Raw genomic sequence first — 23,338 nt, 5'->3', positions numbered from 1 at the left:
TCATTAATATGTGAGGAATAAATGAAGACTAAACCTTCCACTTAATAGAGGCATTAAGGAGAGGCTACAGCTTGATCTCAAGTAAAAATTCCTTTTGTTTAATTCCTCCAATGGCCTTAGGTGAGGTGGGATTTATTCTGAAATAATATACTCTTTGATTGTCTCTCTACCACGTGAGAAGCTCTGCTCCTCCGGGGGAGCTCTCAGTATGCTCCCCAGCACAGGCCTGTGAACTAATTTGAGGCCTATGGTACATTACCTGCAACCCAAGGCATGCCCAGGAGAAGCTCCTTGGCTGGAACTATTGCTCATAAAGGAATCTTCTGCAAGCACATTTTCTTCGCTGTGTTCCTTCGTAATTGAAGAACATGCCAGTGGTTTAACTGTTCCCCGAACTGCTAGGACTTTGCTGGCTGGATTTCTTTTCCAAGCTCTCCAAGGATCATTGGTGGTAAAGGAATCAACTGATGGAGAAGAAATAAAGTACCGTCTAACAATCATGACGTTGCCTGTGCAGGAAAAACAAAATTCAAGTTAAAAATTTCTAATAACAATGTGCAAACAGGAAGTTATGTTGATTATAGTTTGATTGAAATGAATTAAATGAAACTATTACTTTTGATTTTTGCTTGAAAGATATCCATTTGTTGATTCACTTTACAAATATTAGTTGGGTAGCAACCATGTGCTAGTTTTATGTTCAAGAAATAGGATGTGATAGAGAACAACATAAAGTTATTGCCTGCACAAAGTTTGTCTTTTGATGTAGAATTCAAATAATGAACACATAATATATATGACAGATTTGAGGAAAACCAGGCTAATGATGGAAAGGGATAGAAATAGATGAGGGCAAGGGTCTGGAGGTTATAAAGTTGTGTGGTCAGGGAAGAGATTTTTGAGAACACATCACTAGGACAGAGAACAGGACATTCAATGTTGGTAAAACAAGATCCTAAAATTGGAAAAGCATGAGTCTACTTGAGATTCTAATTCTTGAGTGCTTAATCACAGTTACTGATCATTTGCATGAACTAACTAATTCCACTATCTTCTGCTGTCTTGTCATTGCATCTGTTGGCTCTATTGGGATGATCATTATGAAGAAACCTTTTGAATGGGAGATGGAAGCAAAGGAGATGCACAGAAAGGAGCACAGTTGCCTTGCATGGGACATCTGAGTAACCCAGGGAGAGACAGAGAGATTTATGAACTTGATTCTGGAGGGTTTCCAATTAATTTCTATCTATAAGTGCCTTCCAATAAACCCTTTCATTGAAACAAATCAAATCTTCCTTGTTCATTGTAACTAAAGAAATTTGATTAAAAGAGCTGTCTTTTGGGATGTCTTGGTTTATCTGAATTTCAGCTCTAACACTACTAAATCTGTGACCTATCATTTATCTAAATCTGGGGCCTATCTTTTAATGTTGGCATGGACATCCCAGTATGACCCATGCATGCAGCACACAACACTGAACTCATGGGTTGGTGTGCATTTTCTGGAGCACTGTGTGGATACTTATTGAATCTTTCTTTCCTCTTTCCTCTCTTTCTTACCACAGCTTTATTGTTAACTAGCATGTAAGCACAAAAAAGTCCTATATTATGTTTTGATTGAGAGTCCTAGAAGCACAATTATTTTTAACTTAAGTTTTCTGCCCATCCTTGCAGAAAACAGAGAGAAAATTATTCTGGCCATTGCAAAAAAGTAGAGTCTGCTTTGGTGTTTTTTCAGTTTGCTGATGATCAAAAAATTAATTTATTTTTATTTGGAATCTACACTTAATTTGGGACTGCTTGCCAACTAAGCTGTTTGTCTTTCTTATCCACAAATAGTATGTCCTTTAGATTTCTATCAACAAAGAAGTCTAACAAAGCATTGCAAGGTCATTAACATGATTTCAGAGACCACTGCCAAATGCACTTTGTTTGCCAGTAAAGGATAAGAGTACATAGAAGAGAATCAGAATTCTAGTTATACTGGGAGTTCCCTATAAGGAGTTGTTTCTTTTTCCAAAAGATACCTCTTCTCTCATAGTCTCAAGGGGAGGTTGCACAGGGCATGAGAAGCAAGGGAACACTTCTGAATGAACTGGCTAGATTTCATATATACCAAATGCTTATGTACTATTACAAATATTTATGTAAGCATTTATCTGACAGGCACTCTGTATCTTCATTAGAATATGTACATATATATGTATATATATATATATTTTTATTTGACAGATAGAGTTAGACAGTGAGAGAGAGAGACAGAGAGAAAGGTCTTCCTTCTGTTGGTTCACTCCCCTAATGGCCGCTATGTCGATCTGAAGCCAGGAGCCGGGTGCTTCCTCCTGGTGGGTGCAGGGGCCCAAACACTAGGGCCATCCTCCACTGCCTTCTTGGGCCACAGCAGAGAGCCAGACCAGAAGAGGAGCAATCGGGACTAGAACCCAGCGCCCACATGGGATGCTGGCGCTGCAGGTGGAGGATTAACCAAGTGAGCCACGGTGCCGGGCCCCATGTATATATTTATTTTATCACCAAGCAACTATGTCCCGGAGCAGAACGCACAAGTCTCTGTCCTTGGATAACTGAGGAATGCAGGCTCTGTACTCACACAATGCCTCATGTTATCTCACCACACACATAACAGCACAAATGGAAGACCTTTCAGTGCCAAGTGAGTCACTTCCAGGTCCTCATGAACGGTTGTTTTTATTAAAACAAGACTCACACTTCTAATTTCACAGCATTCTATCTCAAAGAATAGGCTTATATATCCTGTTTTCAAAAAACAGATTTAGACAGGGTGCTTAATCGTTCTTGGTCTTATGTTCTCAATTGTAAAACAAAGGAGTTGTTTGGATGATCCTTAAAATTCCTATCTAGAAGGAGATGTCTATGATTCCATTTCAAAGATGAACTTCAATTGATAACAGCAACACTGTGTTAAAATTAAACAACATTTTTCTGGCCTATCCAGTGATTTTTATTACAACTACCACTGAGTCAAGGTTGGGTTTCATTTGAATGATCTCATTTAATCCTCTGAACAGCCTTATGATATAGGTTCTGCCACTGTCCTCATTTTATAGATGAGGAGAGTGATCAGAAAAGCATATTATATTCATAGGGTCATAGAACCATATAGCTTAAAGAGGCCTTGGAAGACATCTAGTCCAATCCATCAATTTTAAATGAGAATTTTAGGATCAGAAATGCTATGCGGCCTGCCCAGCATTGAACAGCAATTACAAAACTGATAGTGCAGCCCACATATCTTCATGAGCAAACATGTTTTTCTATTTATGCCATTTATTCTTATAATAGCACATCACACATTAATAAACAGATAAATATCATTTAAAGTAATTCAACTGGGATTCTAAACACAAATTTAAATCACATCACATTTCTTTCTGTGTTTCCTTGGTGCAATCAGCAAATGTTGCCAAAATTTCATCAAGTGTGTTCCACCAGTCCTTTTTGAACCTGATGTTAACAGTCTTATAGGAAATAATCAATCAGATGCTGAAGAAGTGTGAGGTCCATGATGTGTTCAGCTGTTGTTAATAGTCTAATCTCCTTTAAGATTGATGTTCAGACCTTGAGAGGTTAGGGTAGTATTCTTGATTATTTGAACAATGCAATACTTGATTTGGAATAAGATAGAGTTAGACTAGTACCCAAATTAATTTCTTGTTAGGATAAGCATCCTAGAAAATAGATTGGAATGAGAGCTGTTTACATTTGGAGCAAGGCAATGGTTTTCAAGTGCAGACTGAAGAGATGCACTCTTTTCTTAAAAAACATCTATTTATTTATTTGAAAAGTAGAGTCAAGACAGGTAGGTAGGTAGGAAGAGAGAGAGAGAGAAATATTCCATCTGCTGGTTCACTCCCCAAATGACCACAATGTCTGAAACTGGGCTAGGCCAAAGCCAGAATCTGGGAGATCCATCTGGGCCTCCCATCTGAGTTCCCACTTGGTCCATCTTCTGCTGTTTTCTCAGGTGCATTAGCATGGAGCTGGATCAGAAGTGGAGCAGTCAGGATGGGAACCAGTGCTAGTATGTGATGATGCAGGTAGCAGCTTAACCTACTGTTAGACCACCAGCCTTAACACAACCGCTTTCCCAGGCAGCATTTGGCAATGTCTAGAGACATTTCTGATGTTCACAACTGGAGAAGAAGGATACTACAGCATCTACTGGGTAAAGGCTAGAGAAGCTAGCGAATATCTACAATTTCTAGGACTGACCTCCACAATATAAGAATTATTTAGTTCAAAATGTCAATAGCGCAGAAGTTTGGAAAACCTGTAACAAGGGTTACATTAAAAATGTACGTATCTATCACCTACTACATTCCTAAAGTTGTACCTATGAAATTTGCATTCATTAAATAAAAGCTTTAAAAAGGTAAGTGTCTCCTTTTCCCCACCAAGAGAATTTATAACTTCCTTATAGGATCATTTTTCAGGGTTTCTCAGATTCAGAGTTGTACCTGACAGAAAGGAAAAAGATTCTGACTGGAATCTGCTTCCAGCTTTAAAATATCCCCACAGTAGAGAGGGGCATTTTTAACAGAGAGACGAGATGGAGGGATATGACATATTCCATTGTCAAGTCAATCCTCTGAATGGCACTGCCTAAAGCCTTTGACAGGTGATACTGCAAGATTTGAGTACTTGATTATGTATGTCAATTTTATTTGAATATGTTGTGTGCAGGCAAGCATTGACAAGTTAAATGTATTATGTATTTCTTTCTCTGCTGATTTCTGATCTTATGTATAATCATTAGAATAAAAAGCTTTTCCCATGAAAGGTAAGATATTTGGATTTTAGAATATATAAAAACAGGCTGGCACCGCGGCTCAATAGGCTAATCCTCCATCTGTGGCACTGGCACCCCGGGTTCTAGTCCCGGTCGGAGCGCCGGATTCTGTCCCGATTGCTCCTCTTCCACTCCAGCTCTCCGCTATGGCCAGGGAGTGCAGTGGGGGATGGCCCAAGTGCTTGGGCCCTGCACCCCATGGGAGACCAGGAGAAGCACCTGGCTCCTGCCTTCGGATCAGCGCGGTGCGCCGGCCGCAGCACACTGGCCACAGTGGCCATTGGAGGGTGAACCAACAGAAAAGGAAGACCTTTCTCTCTCTTTCTCTCTCACTGTTCACTCTGCCTGTCAAAAAAAAAAAAGAATATATAAAAACATTGACCCTGTGCCTTGGAAACTGCAATCTGTCTGATAGGCTGAACTGGACTCAACATACGTTCCTAGAGGACAGTAACATGCTTTGAAAATGTGGATAAGAAACAATATCTTCCATTTGTTGTGTGTTTGCCAGGTACTGTCATGAGTCTTATTTCATATTATTGCACTTGACTCTCACAACAGATATAATGGGAGAAAATGAAGATTAAAGAGGCTTCATAACTAGCTGAATCAAGTGACCGAGTAACAAATCATTGGCAATCATGTTTGTCTGATTTTAACTATCCATACACTCACCCATTTTGCAATACTGTTGTGGCTTAATAAGTGAGCATGCCATTTGACTTCCACACATTCAGTGTTCTATTTGCAGCATTTAAATGGTTGAAGTGGAAGAGGGAAAAACACACTGTTCTTAATGTCATTTTGATTTTACCCGGTACATCTGCAACTAATTATAATGTTCCTAAAGTGTGTTTGTTGAAGATGCTAAAGAAATTTTTATCTAGGGCTAATCTACCATTAGGAAAATGATGAGTCCCATAAGTGTTAGTACCACATAAGGCAGTTACGTGATGGTCACAATAACCTTACCACTGAGAAGAGATACAGAGGTGGGCATTTACCCAGAAGAGCTACGGACATTCAGTACCTTGGTGCCCCTGCATAGCTGCTGCTGCATCAGTGGAAACATCACGGTGAAGGGCTGCTGGAGACTGTTCAGTTCCATCCTCTCCCTGTTCCTCTCTCGTTTCTTCTGAGCTCAGAGCTCTCTGACCACTCAAAGTCAGTTTCATCCGGAGAGCTTGATTCTCTTTCTCTAACTGGTTGATCTCTGCCCGCATTGCCTGGAAAACTCTCATGAACTGGATATTAGCTTCCATTGCCTCTTCTCAGAGTCAACCTGGCTTGCTCCTTTTGGGAAGACAGGCCACCTTTTGCTTATGAGACAAATGCACTTAATGAGACAGATTGGTTCATCCCACAAACCATCCTGATAATAGATGTCACTCTCCACTGTTCCATCTTTCAGCACCTGGGGGGTTAGGCCATACGGGGTGGTAAAGGATCTCCATGACTTATTCATTATGGGGTTTGTCTTTCAGAATAGTGCTTTTCTTTCTATCTTTCATTTCACATCAATCCACAGTTCTGGAACATTGCTTTGTGTCTGATGAGAAGAGAACATTCCAAAAATGTCCAGTGAGGAATAGAGTTTCCTGTTTCCATCATGAACTCACCATCACAACAGTCACTCAGTCTTCTCAGTTGCAACTTCACAGGTTCACAGGATCACCAACTGTCACAAGTATATTGAAACTGACACATAAGAATAGAGTCCTGTTTTCTTCTGTTAAGTATACCATCATTCATACTTTTTTTAGTGAATTATTAATTTTGACAACTGGTGATTATGGAAGAGTAAAGTTAGTCCCAAAGGATTATATAAAAAATTCAAGGATCTTATTTAAATATGTTGATAATTATAGCTAAATCACTTAAGATAGGCCACTTCTCAATAGGTTTTTATTTTTAAAAGCTTATTTTTAACTGATTTATGAAGAATGTACATATATATGGGATACCATGTGATATTCAGAAACATGTACCCACTGTATAATATTCAAACCAGGGTAAATATATCTAGCTTCTCAAATACCATTTTTTATGATGAAAACATAATTTTTTTCTTTTAGCTTTATAATACGTAGTACAGTATAAACAGATTTTTATCTTATACACATTTTGTTCTTCTCTGGTTTTAGGATGTTCTCAGGGCAAAGGTTGCCCTGGGATATTTTGGGAATGTAAGAAGATACAGGCTGGACATTAATCTTGAATGAGAAAGACATGAAGCAATTATAGGTTCATTAGCCATTTCCTAAAGACCTTTCTTTGCAAAAAGTGAAACATATGAAACTTAAATGCTCTAATAGCAGTATCTGTCTGAAAATTCAATAAATATTGAAACACAAATGGTCTTTTGCAGTAGGGTAAAAATTACTAGAAAATTTGTTAGTGTTAGTAGATTTTCCTACACATTTTTTGTTTCTATTTTGAATGTATATCAATTTTTTTTGCTATCCTAATAAATATTTGTAGATTGCTCAAAGGCTGAAGATGGAATGAAATGGAGAAAATATTATTCCTTATTATTTATACACATTTATTATAAATTTCAAATTTTCATATATGTTTACCAAAAACTCAGTCTACAAAAATTATGAGGCTATTTTTATTTAAATAAATTTCAATCAACATGTACGTGCAAGGCTCTCTGGTGGAGGAATATGGAATATCAGGTGTTCAAGTTTGTTCCACAACGTCTGTTTCATTGATCGCTGACTCTACATTTGAGTTCTCTTATAGGAGAGTGTTCTTCCGATCAAGGTATGCTACTTGTTTTTTAACTAAAGTTACATTGGCCAAAATTGGTCTCCAGGTAGCTTACTCTGAGTTCTTCTTTTTGGATATAAAATGTGGCATGTCTAATCTCTATGTTAAAGAACATTGTTTTTCCATTGTGTTACAAATAGTCTCTACTCTCCCTAATAAACATCCTTAATTTCTTCATTTATTCATCATCTAATATGGTTCAAAGTCGTTGAGTCCATTTTGGACAGCTTTTTAAAATTTTCTCTATAATTGGTCTCTGAATCTAAACACATTCTCCTGGAGGCATCAAATAAGTGTAGAATAAACTGTTTTAACTTTTACAGAGCATTTTGTCTGAAATATTCACAAAAATGAGCAGTAAAAATAATCCTTGAAATTGTTTTCAGCAACAAAGAATACATAATACTTGCACAGTGACTGGAAAAGACATGGTTGTGATTTTTTTAACTTTTATTTTTCCCCAAAGAAACCATTTATTTAATGAGTACAAATTTCATATGCACAACTTTAGGAATATAGTGATTCTTCCCACCATAGCCGCCCTCCCACCCCAACTCCCACCCCACCTCCTTTTCCCTCTCCCATTCCCAGTCCCATTCTCCATTAGGAAAAAAAAACTGTTCCTCTACAGTCAAGACAAGCACTGTTTAACTCATTGCTTCTCAAAGTGTCAGTTTCATTGCTACAGATTTCCTTTTAGGTGCTCTATTAGTTATCACAGATCAGGGAGAACATATGGTATTTGTCCCTTTGGAAATGGATTATTTCACTAAGGACAATGTTTTCCAGATTCATCCATTTTGTTGCAAATGACCAGATTTCAATTTTGTTTTACTGCTGTGTAGTATTCCATAGAATACATATCCCATAATTTCTTTATCCAGTCTTCAGTTGATGGGCATTTAGGTTGATTCTATGTTTTATCTATTGTGAATTGAGCTGCAATAAACATGAAGATGCAGCTAATTCTTTTATTTGCTGATTTCATTTCCCTTGGATAAATTACCAGGAGTGGGATGGCTGGGTCATGTGGTAGGTCTACATTCAGATTTTTGAGGTATTTCCAAACTGTCTTCCATAGTGGTCTTACCAGTTTACATTCCCATCAACAATGGATTAGGATACATTTTCCCCCCACATCCTCACCAGCATTTGTTGTTTGTTGATTACTGTATGGAAGCTGTTCTAATGGGGGTGAGGTGAAACCTCATTGTGGTTTAGATTTGCATTTCTCGGATGCCTAGTGATCCTGAGCATTTTTTCATGTGTCTGTTGGCCATTTGGATTTCCTCTTTTGAAAAATGTCTGTTTAAGTCCTCTGCCTATTTCTTAATTGGGTTGGTTGGTTGGTTAGTGTGGAATTTCTTGATCTCTTTATATATTCTGGTTATTAATCCTTTATTAGTTGAATAGTTTGCAAATAATTTCTCACATTCTGTTGGTTTCCTCTTGACTTCGCTGAGTGTTTCTTTTGCAGTACAAGAAGTTTCTCAATTTGATGTAATTCCATTTGTTCATTTTGGCTTTGATCGCCTGTGCCTCTGGGGTCGTATCTAAGAACTCTTTGCCTGTGCCAATATCTTGCAGGATTCCCCAATGTTCTCTAATAATTTTGTTGTGTCAGTTCATAGATTTAGATATTTAATCCATTTTGAATGGATTTTTGTGTAAGGTGTAAAGTAGGGGTCCTGTTTCATGCTTCTGTGTATGGAAATCCAGTTTCCCCAGCTCCATTTGTTGAAGAGATTGTCCTTGCTCCAGTGATAGGTTTTAGCTTCTTGAGCAAATGTAAGTTGGTTGTAAATGCTTGAATTGATTTCTGGTGTTTCTATTCTATTCCATTGGTCTATCCATCTGGTTTTTGTAACAGTACTAGGTTGTTTTGATTATAACTGCTTTGTAGTATGTCTTAAAATCTGGTATTATCATGCCCCAGGCTTTGTTTTTGTTGTATAAGATTGTTTTAGCTATTTGAGGTTTCCTGTGTTTCCATATAAATTTCAGCATCATTTTTTCTAACTCTGAGAAGAATGTCCTTAGTATTTTGATTGGTATCACATTGAATCTGTAAATTGCTTTTGGAAGGATGGAATTTTTTTTGTAATGATTTATTCATTTATTTGAAAGAGTTACACAGGGGAGAGAGAGAGAGAGAGAGAGAGAGAGAGAGAGAGAGAGAGAGAGAGAGAGATGGGTCTTCCATCCATTGGTTCACTTCCCAAATGGTTGCAACAGCCAGAACTTGGAAGATCCGTAGCCCAGGAGCTTCTTCTGGGTCTCCCAAGCCAGTGCAGGGGCCCAAGGACATGGGCTATCTTCTACTGCTTTCCCGGGCCATAGCAGAGAGCTAGATCAGAAGTGGAACAGTTGGGACTCAAACTGGTTGCTCATATGGGATGCTGGCACTGCAGGCAGCAACTTTACCTGCTATGCCACAGCACCAGTCCTAAGAATGAGCATTTTGATGATACTGATTCTTTCAATCCATGAATATGAAAGAATATTCCATTTTTTACATATTCTTCTGTTTCTTTCTTTAATGTTTTACAATTCTCATCATAGAGATCTTTGACATTCTTGGTTAAATTCATTCCAACATATTTGTTTGTTTTTCTTTTTTTTAGCTATTGTGAAAAGGATTGATCTTAGAAGATGTTTTTTAGCCATGGCATTCTCTGTGTAGACAAAACTGTTGATTTTTGTGTGTTGATTTTCATATTCTACTACTTTACCAAACTCTTCTATGAGTTCCAATAGTCTCTTGGTGGAGTCTTTTGGATCCCTTATATATAGAGTCATGTAATCTGCAAATGGGGGTAGTTTGACTTCTTCTTTCCCAATTGGAATCCTTTTGATTACTTTTTCTTGCCTAATGGCTCTGGCTAAAACTTCCAGGACTATATTGAATGGCAATGTCAAGAGTGGGCATCCTTGTGTGGTTCCGGATCTCATTGGGAATACTTCTAACTTTTCCCCATTCAATAGGATGCTGGCCATGGGTTTGTCATAAATTGCTTTGATTGTGCTGAGGAATGTTCCTTCCATACCCAATTTGCTTAGAGTTTTCATCATGAAAGGGTGCTGTATTTTATCAAATGCTTTCTCTGAATCTAATGAGATAATCATATATATTTTCTTCTTTGGTATGTTAATGTGATGTATCACATTGATTGATTTGTGAATGTTGAACCATCCTTGCATACAGGGATAAATCCCACTTGGTTTGGATGGAATATCTTTCTGATGTGCTGTTGGATTTGACTGGCCAGAATTTTGATGAGGATTTTTGTTTCTAATTTCATCAGGGAAATTGGTCTGTAATTCTCTTTCAATGCCGCATCTTTTCCAGGTTTAGGAATTAAGGTGATGCTGGCTTTATATAAAGAATTTAGCAGGATTCCCTCCCTTTCAATTGTTTTAAATAACTTGAGAAGAAGTGGAGTTAATTTTTCTTTAAATACCTGGTAGAATTCAGCAGTGAATCCACCAAGTCCTGGGCTTTTCTTTGTTGATAGGGTCTTTAAATACATCTTTATTTATTTATTTATTTTTGACAGGCAGAGTGGACAGTGAGAGAGAGACAGAGAGAAAGGTCTTCCTTTGCCATTGGTTCACCCTCCAATGGCTGCCATGGCTGGTGCGCTGCGGCCGGCGCACCGCGCTGATCCAATGGCAGGAGCCAGGTACTTCTCCTGGTCTCCCATGGGGTGCAGGGCCCCAGCACTTGGACCATCCTCCACTGCACTCCCGGGCCACAGCAGAGAGCTGGCCTGGAAGAGGGGCAACCAGGACAGAATCCAGCACCCCGACCGGGACTAGAACCCTGTGTGCCGGCGCCGCAAGGCAGAGGATTAGCCCAGTGAGCCGTGGCGCCGGCGTTGATAGGGTCTTTATTACTAATTCAATTTCCATGGCGGTAATGGGTCTGTTTAGGTTTTCTATGTCTTCATGACTCACTTTAGGTAGTTTGCATGTGTCCAGGAATCTACCCATTTCTTCTAGGTTCCCAGTTTTTTGGCATTCTGCTTTTTGTATAATTTCTGATGATTCTTTTTATTTTTGTGGTGCCTGTTTGTACATTTCCTTTTTCATCTCTAATCCAATTGATTTGGGGATTTGGGTCTTCTCTCTCTTTTTTGTTAGTTGGGCCAATGGTGTATCAATTTTATTTAGTTTTTCAAAAAACCAGCTCTTCATTTTGCTGATCTTTTGTATTTTTTTGTTTCAATTTTGTTGATTTACTCTCTAATTTTAATTATTTCCTTTCTCCTATTAGTTTTGTGTTTGGTTTACTGTTGTTTTTCTAGATTCTTGTGATGCACTGATAGCTCATTTATTTGATGCCTTTCCAATTTCTTGATGTAGGCACCAACTGCTATACATTTCCCTCTTAACACTGCTTTTGCTGTATCCTATAAGTTTTAATATTTTGTATTGCCATCTTTTGTTTCCAGAAATCTTTCTTTTGATTTCTTCTATGACCCACTGTTCATTCAGAAGCTTGTTGTTCAGTCTCCATGTGTTTGCATATGTTTTAGAGATTCCTGAGTTGCTGATTTCCAGCTTCATCACATTGTAGTCAGAGAAGATGCATGGTATGATTTTGATTTCCTTGAATTTTCTGAGACTTGCTTTATGGCCTAGCACGTGGTCAATACTAGAGAAGGTTCCATGCATTGGTGAGAAGAATGTGTATTCTGCAACTGTAGGATGAAAAGTTCTGTAGATCTCTGTTAGGTCCATTTGGTCTATAGTATCAAATAACTCTGCTGTTTCCTTGCTGATTTTTTCTAGTTGATCTGTCCATTGCTGAAAATGGGGTATTGTAATCCCTCATTACTATTGTATTTGAGGCTATGTCTCCCTTTACATCCCTTAACATTTTTTAATAGCCAAGTGCCTTTTAATTAGGTGCATATATGTTTATAATAGTTACATTTTTCTTCTTGAATTGATCCATTCATCACTACATAGTGCCCTTCTTTGTCTCTTTTAACAGTTTTTGTGTTAAAGTTTATGTTTTCTGATATTATCATGGCTACACCAGCTCTTTTTTGGTTTCTGTTAGCATGAAATATCTTTTCCTATCCTTTCACTTTTAGTCTCCATGCATCTTTGTTGGTGAGATGTGTTTCTTGTAGCAAAGAGATGGGTTTTGTTTTTTAAACCAGTCAGCCAGTCTGTCTTTTGACTGGAGTTTTGAAGTCATTTACATTCAAGGTGACTATTGAAAAGTAATGATATTGCCCTGACATTTTTCCAAAAATATTCCTTTTTTTTTTCTTTGGATTTCCTTTGTACTTTTCCTGGGAGATTTCCTTCCTTTGCCTTCTTCCATAGTGATGATCATGTCTCTGTGTTTCTGTTTTCAGCACATCCTTAAGCATCTTCTGCAGGGCTGGATGGATGGTGACTAATTTTTTCAGTTTCTGTTTGTCATGGAAGATCTTCATTTCACATCCATTCATAATTGAGAGCTTTGCGGGGTATAATATTCAGGGTTTTTTTTCTCTTAGGACTTGGAATATATCTTGCCATTCTCTCCTAGCCTGTAGGGTTTCTGATGAGAAGTCTGCTGTGAGTCTAATTGGAGATCCTCTGAAAGTAATTTCTCTCATGCACATTTTAGAATCTCTTTTTTATGTTTTATTGTTGTGAGTTTGATTACAATGTGTCATCATGCAGATCTTTTTGGTCATGTCTATTAGAGATTCTATGTGCTTCCTGTACTTGGATGTCACTTTCTTTCTCCAAATTAGGGAGATTTTCTGTTATTATTTCACTAAAAAGGCCTTCTAATCCTTTCCTCTTTCCATGCCTTCAGGAATTCCTAGAACTCATATGTTGGGTTGTTTGATAGTATTCTCTAGATTACCAAAAATGTTTTTTAGTTTTATAATTTCTTCTTGTGTTTGGTCTGTCTGTATAATTTCCTGTGCTTTGTCTTCTAAGTTGGATATTCTTTATTCTGCTTCACTGATTCTATTGTTAAGGCTCTCCAATGTATTTTTTTGTTCTATAGAATTATTCATTTCCAAATTTCATTATGATTTCTCTTTAAGATCTCAATTTTGTGGGAGAAATTTTCTTTCATGTATGGATTTCATTAGTTCATGCATTGTTTCTGATTACTTCTAAGTGATCCTATGATCAAATTTTTGAAATTTCTTTTATTAAAGATTTATTTATTTATTTGAATGTCAGAGTTACACAGAGAAAGGAGAGGCAGAGAAAGAGAGGTCTTCATCTGCTGTTTCACTTGAATCTGGGAGCCAAGAGCTTCTTCCTGATCTCCCAGATGGATGCAGGGCCCAAAGGCCTTGGGCCATGTTCTATTGCTTTCCCAGGCCATAACTGAAAGCTGGATCAGAAGTGGAGCAGCTGGGATTTGAACCAGTGTCCATATGCAATGCTGGCATTGCAGGTGGTGACTTTACTCTCTATGCCATAGCGCTGGCCCCTGAGTTCCATTTCTGGCATTTCTTCCATTTCATCATCTTCACAATCTAGTATTGAAGGGCTGTATTCTTTTGGGGGTGTCATGTTGTCCTTATTCTTGTTTCTTTAATTGGTGCATTTGTTATTCAGCGTTTGTGGAGACATTATTTGGTTTCTTTGTTTTTTTCACTGTGGTGGCTTTTATCTTTGGCCTATATGTGTTGATTAGTGGAGTGTCTGCATTCAGGGAATACCTAGAGGCATGTTGTGTATGTGGCCAGGGAGCTCTGTTCAGTGCTCCAGGGTGAAGGGCGTGTCTGAGGTGACACATCCAGTTTTAGTGTGGCAAATCAATTTTTTTTTTTTTTAATCGGAGGGGAGGTTTCTTCTTGTCTGTTGGCATAGACTCAGCTGAGACTGCCTGGGCATTAGCCCTAGTGAGTATATTATTTGTCTGCTCTGCCACAAGGACCACACAGAGGATCTGTGTAGTCTTCAGTGTGAGCTCAGATTCCCCAGCAGTGTCCCTCTCTAGGTAACCAGGGAGCCATGATTGTGTGAAGCCTCCCACAATGACTGCCAAATTTCCAGCCACACCCTGAGTCCTCCCACACAGCCTCAGTGTTTTCACAGTCCTGGCCTCAAGCCTCCCACAGTCACAAGCACCCAGCCCGCTGTCTATTCTCCCCACCAGACTCAGGAGTCTGCTCTTGGCTCATTGTTGGGTGTGGACACGACCTGGCGCAGCTGTTACGTATGTCAAAAATGGCGCCTGTCTCTGTCAGCTTGTTACAGGATGCAGTTGCGGGGTGATTGGGGAGAGAGAAAACATGCCTCTCTCCTTTGTTTTTTTCTCCTCTAGTTTGGCAGGTACACTATCCCCCACAGAGCTGCAAGCTGGATTCCCTCTAGGCTTTTTTGCCAGTGGCTTGCATTGCTGCAGTCCATTCTCACCTCACTCTCCAGCACTACTGTGGAGGCTCCAGGCTGCTGGGGTCCCAAGTTGTGTGTGTTCTTGCCCTCCACCGTAGGCCCATTGTGTTCCTCCTATTTGTGTAGCGTTTCCTCTGCTGTTCCTCCCTAACTCTTCCCTGAGCAGGCACTCTTTCCACTTTTTTAAAACTATCTTTTCCTTTTTAAAAAAAACTTTTAAAAAGTTTTATTTTATTGTGATTAAAATTAAAATTTATCACATATATTTTCAATTTTCATGTTAATGTGATATTAATACAAAAAGAACAGATCCTTTGTGTTTCATAGGTAAAATTCTTTTTTTTAAAAAAAGGTTTATTTATTTATTTGAAAAGCAGAATTGCAGAGAGGCAGAAGTAGAGAGAGAAAGAGAGAAGTCTTTCATCCACTGCTTCACTCCCCAAATGGTTGCAATGGCTGGAGCTAGGCCAATCCAAAGCCAGCAGCCTGGAGTTTCTCCCAGATCTCCCATGCTGGTGCAGGGGCCCAAGTACTTAGGCCATCTTCTATTGCTTTCCCAGGCCATAGCAGAGAGCTGGATTGGAAGTGGAGCAGCCAGGATTGAACCATTGTCCATATGGAATGCCAGTACTACAGACAGCTGCTTTACCTGATATGCCACAGCACCAGCCCCTCATAGGTAAAATTCTAAGAGTCCCATCCTTCTTCCCTCTCACAACTTTCTCTTTCTATTCCTTCCTCCCTCCCTCTCTCCCTCCTCTCCCAATTTTCTCTTTCTATTCCTTCCTCCTTCCTTCCTTCCTTCCTTCCTTCCTTCCTTCCTTCCTTCCTTCCTTCCTCCCTCCCTCCCTCCCTCCCTCCCTCCCTTCCTCCCTTCCTTCCTCTTTTTCTTTCTCTCTCCTCTTTCTTTCTCTCTCTTTCATTCTTTTTCTTCCTTCCTTCTTACTTTCCATTTTTTGTTTTGATATAACGTTTTTAAAATTTATATTATAGTCAAAGTTCAATAAGTACAAACTAAAAAGAACATAGTTAAGCAGGAATGTATGCAGAGCTATAAACAATAATCAAATGAAAAGATGTTAATTTCACTCATGTCAAAAATTTTAAAATAATTACAGATCATTAATCTATAGTTGTATATCATTCTTAACCATAGGATTGACAAAGATATACACCAAAATTTGGCAAAATTATATTTGCAACAACACTAATACACACAGACATTTCTTTGGTTTTTGTTTTTCATTTTTTGATGTACTTTCTTTTTCAACATTAGCTCCCACATGTAAAGAAGAGCATGAGGTATTCGTCTTTCTGTGTTCAGATTATTTCACTTAACATGCTGTCTTCCAGTTGTATCCATTTTGATGCAAATGGTAGAATTTTGTTATTTTTTATAATGAATAATATTTCAGTATATATTTATCCCATTTCTTTATCCATACATCTGGTGATGGACACCTTGGTTCATTCATATTTTGGCTATTCTGAACAGTGCTGCTCTAAACATGGTGATGAAGGTATCTCTTTTATATAACATGTATATGTCTTTCATAGTGGGATTTCTGGATGATATGGCAAGTCTATTTCTAGTTTTTTAAGAAATCTCCATATTGTTTTCCACGGTGGCTGTACTAACATTTCCACCAACAGTGCATAAGAATTTCCCATTCTTCATATTCTTGCCAGCATTTGTTACTATCTGGATTTTAGCCATACTAGCATGGGTGAAGTGATATTACATTTTTGTTTTGATTTGCATTTTCCCTGATGACTAGTGATATTGAGCATTTTTCTATATTTCTTGGTTATTGCATTTCTTTTTAGAACTATTTTTTCATTTTTTAAAAAATTGTGTTTTTGATTACAGTATTACTGTAATCAATACACAATTATTCTTAAGTGCTGAAATTAACTGAAAAGTGATCGCTGTTAAATATAAGAGTGGGAATAAGAGAGGGAAGAGATGTGCAATTCAGGACATGCTCAAGCTGACTTACCTCAAACGGAAGAGTTAGAAACATACCAGGGGATTCCAATTCAATCCCATCAAGGTGGCATGTACCAATGCCATCTCACTAGTCCCAGTGATCAATTTCTGTTCACAATTGATCATAATGATAGGACTAAGAGCCAAAGGGATCACATAAACAAGAATAGTGTCTGCAAATACTAGCTGATAGAATCAAAAAGGGAGAGAATGATCCAACATGGGAAGTGAGATACTCAGCAGACCCATAGAATGGCAGATGTCCTAAACAGCACTCTGGCCTTAGATCAGCCCTTGAGGCATTCAGATCTGACTGAAGAGCCTATGAGAGTATTTCAGGCATGGAAAGCCAAGACACTCTGAAAAAAAAAATGAAAGATCTCTGTGAGTGAGATCCCAGTGGAAAGAACAGGTCATCAAAGAAGGAAGTACCTTTCTCTGAAGGGAGAAGAGAACTTCCACTTTGACCATGGCCTTGTCTAAACATGATCAGAGTCAGTGAACTCAGGGGGCTTCCATAGCCTTGGCAGCTCATGACAAGAGCCTAGGGTGATTACTGATGCCATAAACAAGAGTGTCAATTGTTAAGTCAACAACAGGAGTCACTGTGCACTTACTCCTCATGTAGGATCTTTGCCCTTAGTGTGCTGTACATTGAGATTTAATGCTATAACTAGTACTCAAACAGTATTTTTCACTTTATGTTTCTGTGTGGGAGCAAACTGTTGAAATCTTTACTTAATGTATGCTAAACTGATCTTCTGCATATAAAGAGAATCGAAAATGAAAAAAAATTGTGCTTTTGAGTTGCGGATACATTCTGGATATTAATCTTTTGTTGTTTAAATAGATTGCAAATATTTTACCCACTCTTTAAGCTGTCTCTTTACTGTATTGTTTTCTTTTATGTGCAGAAGTCTCTGAGTTTCATATAGTCCCATTTGTATAGTTTTGTTTTGTTGCTTGTGCTTTGGCCGGGAGGTTCTTATCCAAAAAGTCATCATCTACATCAATATCTTGAAGTCTTTTCCTTATATTTTCTTCTAGTAATTTCATAGTCTCAGATCTAAAATTTAGCTGTTTTAATCATCTTGAGTTGATTTTTTATATGGTGAGCAATAGGTATCTAATTTATCTATCTATCTATTTTTATAACTTATTTATTTCTTTGAAAGTCAGAGTTACACAGAGAGAGAAGGAGAGGTAGAGAGAGAGAGTGAGAGCAAGAGCGAGCACGAGAGAGAGGTCTTCTATCCACTGATGTACTCCCAATTGACCGCAATGGCTGGAGCTGCCAGAGCAGCACCTACCTGCTATGCACAGTGCCAGCCCCAGATATCTAATTTAATTCTTCTACATACATACATCCAACTTTGGCAATAGCATTTATCGAAGAGATTTTTTTTTCTGCAGTGTGTGGTCTGGGCACTTTTTGTCAAAAAATCAATTGGTTGTCTGTACATGGGTTAATTTCTGGGCTCTCTATTCTGTTCCATTAATCTATGTGTCAGTTTTTGTTAGTACCATGCTGTTTTAATTACTATCACTTTGTAGGATGCTTTGAAGTCAACTATCATGATCCCTGCAGCTGGCTTCCACCCCCACCCCGCTCCGGCTCACTTTGGATAATCTGGGTCTTTTGTGATTTCATATGAATTTTGAGACTGTTTTTCTTAATTCTGCAAAGAATATCATTGGGAATTTGATAGATATTTCATTGAATCTATAGATTATTTTAGGTAGCCTAAAGTTATTTTTTTTGTAGTGTGAATGTAAAGTTTTTTTATTAGTGTTTTGGCATTTTTTCCTTGATAATTTTACTTAAGGAATACAAACTTCATGCATTTCATATATACAAGTTTATGGACATAGTGATTGATCCCACCCAACTCTCCTTTCCACCTGCACTCCCACTCTTCTTTCTTCTCCATCTTCTACTCCCATTTTATTTTCTATTTCTATTAACTTTATACACGTAAGAGTAACCCTACACTAAATAAAGAGTTGAACAAATAGTATGAAAAAAATGTCCTCAACAGTCAAGACAAGGGCTGTTCAAAGTCCTTGCATTTCAAATTGTCAGTTTCATTTCTATAGATTACTTTTTATGTACTCTATTAGTTACCATAGATCAGGGAGAATATATGGTATTTGTCTTCTTGGGACTGGCTTATTTTACCAAGTGTAATGTTTTCCAGTTGAATCCATTTTGTGGCAAATGACAGGATTTCAATATTTTTACAGCTCTGTAGTATTCCATGGTGTACATATACCATAATTTCTTTATATACTCTTCAGTTGACAGACATCTGGGTAGATCTGTATCTTAGCTATTGTGAATTGAACTGCAATAAATGTGGTTGTACAGATAACTCTTTCATATTATGAATTTGTTTCTATTGGGTTAATTCCCAGGAGAGAGATGGCTGAATCATATGGTAGGTTTATATTCAGATTTCTGAGGTATCTCAATTCTGTCTTCCACAGTGGCTATACCAGTTTACATTCCCACAAACAGTGGATTAGGGTACATTTTCCCCCACATCTTCACCAGCATTTATTGTTTGTTGATTTCTGTATGAGAGCCATTTTTACTGGGGCAAAGTGAATCCTCATTGCCGTTTTGATTTGCATTTCTTTGATGGGCTAGTGATCCTGGGCATTTTTTCATGTCTGTTGGCCATTTGGACTTTATCTCTTGAAAAATACCTGTTCAAGTCCTTTGCCTATTTCTTTTTTTTTAACTTTTATTTAATGAATATAAATTTCCAAAGTACGATTTATGGATTACAATGGCTTCCCCCACATACCGTCCCTCCCACCCACTACCCTCCCCTTTCCCACTCCCTCTCCCCTTCCATTCACATCAAGATTCATTTTCGATTATCTTAATATACAGAAGATCAGCTTAGTATACATTAAGTAAGGATTTCAACAGTTTGCTCCCACACAGAAACATAAAGTGAAAAGTAATAGATGATTTTTTTAAAATGATGATGAAATCAGATCAGACCTATTGTCATGTTTAATCCCAGTGAGAGTCAAGTTGGGAGTTGATAATTTCTTTTTTCTTTCTTTTTTTTTTTTTTTTTTTACAGAGGATCAGTTTAGTATACATTAAGTAAAGATTTCAACAGTTTCCACCCCCATAGAAACACAAAGTGAAATATATTGTTTGAGTACTCGTTATAGCATTAAATCTCAATACACAGCACATTAAGGACAGAGATCCTACATGAGGAGTAAGTGCACAGTGATTCCTGTTGTTGACTTTACCAATTGACACTCCTGTCTATGGCATCAGTAATCTCCCTATGCTCCAGTCATGAGTTTCCAAGGCTATGGAAGCCCTCTGAGTTCTCCGATTCTTATCTTGTTTAGACAAGGTCATAGTCAAAGTGGAGGTTCTCTCCTCCCTTCAGAGAAAGGTACCTCCTTCTTTGAAGACCTGTTCTTTCCACTGGGATCTCACTCACAGAGATCTTTTGCCAGAGTGTCTTGGCTTTCCATGCCTGAAATACTCTCATGGGCTTTTCAGCCAGATCCAAATGCCTTTAGGGCTGATTCTGAGGCCAGAGTGCTATTTAGGACATCTGCCATTCTATGAGTCTGCTGAGTATCTCACTTCCCATGTTGGATCACTCTCCCCTTTATTTATTCCATTGGTTAGTGTTAGCAGGTACTAGACTTGTTTATGTGCTCCCTTTGACTCTTAGTCCTTTCATTATGATCAATTGTGAACTGAAATTGATCACTTGGAATAGTGAGATGGCATTGGTACTTGCCACCTTGATGGGATTGAATTGGAATTCCCTGGTATGTTTTTAACTCTACCATTTGGGGCAAGTCAGCTTGAGCATGTCTCAAATTATACATCTCTTCCCTCTCTTATTCCCACTCTTATGTTTAACAGGGATCACATTTCAGTTAATTTTTAACACTTAAGAATAACTGTGTATTAATTACAGAATTAAACCAGTCATATTAAGTAGAACAGACAAAGAAACTACTAAGAGGGATAATGTATTAAGTTGTTCATTAACAGTCAGGGCTATGCTGATCAAGTCACCGTTTCCCATAGTGTCCATTTCACTTCAGGAGGTTTCCTTTTTGGTGTTCAGTCAGTTGTCACCGATCAGGGAGAACATATGGTATTTGTCCCTTTGGGACTGGCTTATTTCACTCAGCATGATGTGTTCCAGATTCCTCCATTTTGTTGCAAATGACTGGATTTCGTTGTTTCTTACTGCGGTATAGTATTCTAAAGAGTACATATCCCATAATTTCTTTATCCAGTCTACCGTTGATGGGCATTTAGGTCGGTTCCAGGACTTAGCTATTGTGAATTGAGCTGCAATAAACATTAGGGTGTAGACCGCTTTTTTGTTTGCTGATTTAAATTCCTTTGGGTAAATTCCAAGGAGTGGGATGGCTGGGTCGAACAGTAGGGTTATCTTCCGGTTTCTGAGGAATCTCCAGACTGACTTCCATAGTGGCTTGACCAGTTTGCATTCCCACCAACAGTGGGTTAGTGTCCCTTTTTCCCCACATCCTCGCCAGCATCTGTTGTTGGTAGATTTCTGAATGTGAGCCATTCTAACCGGGGTGAGGTGAAACCTCATTGTGGTTTTGATTTGCATTTCCCTGATTGCTAATGACCTTGAACATTTTTTCATGTGCCTGTTGGCCATTTGGATTTCCTCTTTTGAAAAATGTCTATTGAGGTCCTTGGCCCATCTCTTAATTGGGTTGTTGGTTTTGTTTTTGTGGAGTTTCTTGATCTCTTTGTAGATTCTGGTTATTAACCCTTTATCTGTTGCATAGTTTGCAAATATTTTTTCCCTTTCTGTCGGTTGTCTCTTCACTCTCCTGACTGTTTCTTTTGCAGTACAGAAACTTCTCAATTTGATGCAATCCCAATAGTTGATTTTGGCTTTGACTGCCTGTGCCTCCCGGGTCTTTTCCAGAAACTCTTTGCCTGTGCCAATATCTTGAAGGGTTTCTCCAATGTTCTCTAGTAACTTGATGGTGTCAGGTCGTAGATTTAGGTCTTTAATCCATGTTGAGTGGATTTTTGTGTAAGGTGTAAGGTAGGGGTCTTGCTTCATGCTTCTGCACGTGGAAATCCAGTTTTCCCAGCACCATTTATTGAATAGACTGTCCTTGCTCCAGGAATTGGTTTTAGATCCTTGATCAAATATAAGTTGGCTGTAGATGTTTGGGTTGATTTCTGGTGTTTCAATTCTGTTCCATTGGTCTATCCATCTATTTCTGTACCAGTACCATGATGTTTTGATTACAACTGCCCTGTAGTATGTCCTGAAATCTGGTATTGTGATGCCTCCGGCTTTGTTTTTGTTGTACAAGATTGCTTTAGCTATTCGAGGTCTCTTGTGCCTCCATATAAATTTCAGCATCAATTTTTCCAGATCTGCGAAGAAGGTCTTCGGTATCTTGATTGGTATTGCATTGAATTTATAAATTGCTTTTGGGAGAATGGACATTTTGATGATATTGATTCTTCCAATCCATGAGCATGGAAGATTTTTCCATTTCTTGGTATCCTCTTCTATTTCTTTCTTTAAGGTTTTGTAATTTTCATCGTAGAGATCTTGAACGTCCTTGGTTAAGTTTATTCCAAGGTATTTGATTGTTTTTGTAGCTATTGTGAATGGGATTGATCTTAGAAGTTCTTCCTCAGCCATGGAATTGTCTGTGTATACAAAGGCTGTTGATTTTTGTGCATTGATTTTATACCCTGCTACTTTGCCAAAATCTTCTATGAGTTCCAATAGTCTCTTAGTAGAGTTCTTTGGGTCCCCTAAATAAAGAATCATATGATCTGCAAAGAGGGCTAGTTTGAGTTCTTCCTTCCCAATTTGTATCCCTTTAATTTCTTTTTCTTGCCTAATAGCTCTGGCTAGAACCTCCAGAACTATATTGAATAGCAGTGGTGAGAGTGGACATCCCTGTCTGGTACCAGATCTCAGTGGAAATGCTTCCAACTTTTCCCCATTCAATAGGATGTTTGCTGTGGGTTTTTCATAGATTGCTTTGATTGTATTGAGGAATGTTCCTTCCATACCCAGTTTGCTTAGAGTTTTCATCATGAACGGGTGTTGTATTTTATCAAATGCTTTCTCTGCATCTATTGAGATAATCATATGGTTTTTCTTCTGCAGTCTGTTAATGTGGTGTATCACATTGATTGTCTTGCGCACATTAAACCATCCCTGCATACCAGGGATAAATCCCACTTGGTCTGGGTGGATGATCTTTCTGATGTGTTGTTGCATTCTAGTGGCCAGAATTTTATTGAGGATTTTTGCATCTATGTTCATCAGGGATATTGGTCTGTAATTCTCTTTCAGTGC

At 38.2% G+C, this 23,338-nt stretch overlaps 1 protein-coding gene across 1 annotated transcript; it reads right to left on the bottom strand.

Annotated features, from left to right (window-relative positions):
• Window positions 1–255: 255 nt before the first annotated feature.
• On the bottom strand, window positions 256–6,090 carry CCDC195 (coiled-coil domain containing 195). The gene is made up of 2 exons (XM_051849858.2): window positions 5,859–6,090; window positions 256–509 (listed from the first exon to the last, which is right to left on the bottom strand). Exons 1-2 carry the CDS (start codon window positions 6,088–6,090, stop codon window positions 256–258), a joined length of 486 nt encoding a protein of 161 aa, XP_051705818.2.
• Between the last annotated feature and the right edge of the window lie 17,248 nt (window positions 6,091–23,338).

Source organism: Oryctolagus cuniculus, chromosome 3, assembly GCF_964237555.1.
Source record: "Oryctolagus cuniculus chromosome 3, mOryCun1.1, whole genome shotgun sequence".
Taxonomy (NCBI): Eukaryota; Metazoa; Chordata; class Mammalia; order Lagomorpha; family Leporidae; genus Oryctolagus; species Oryctolagus cuniculus.
Note: the sequence above shows the minus strand (reverse complement) of the source record. Positions and strands in the feature narration are given on the sequence as shown.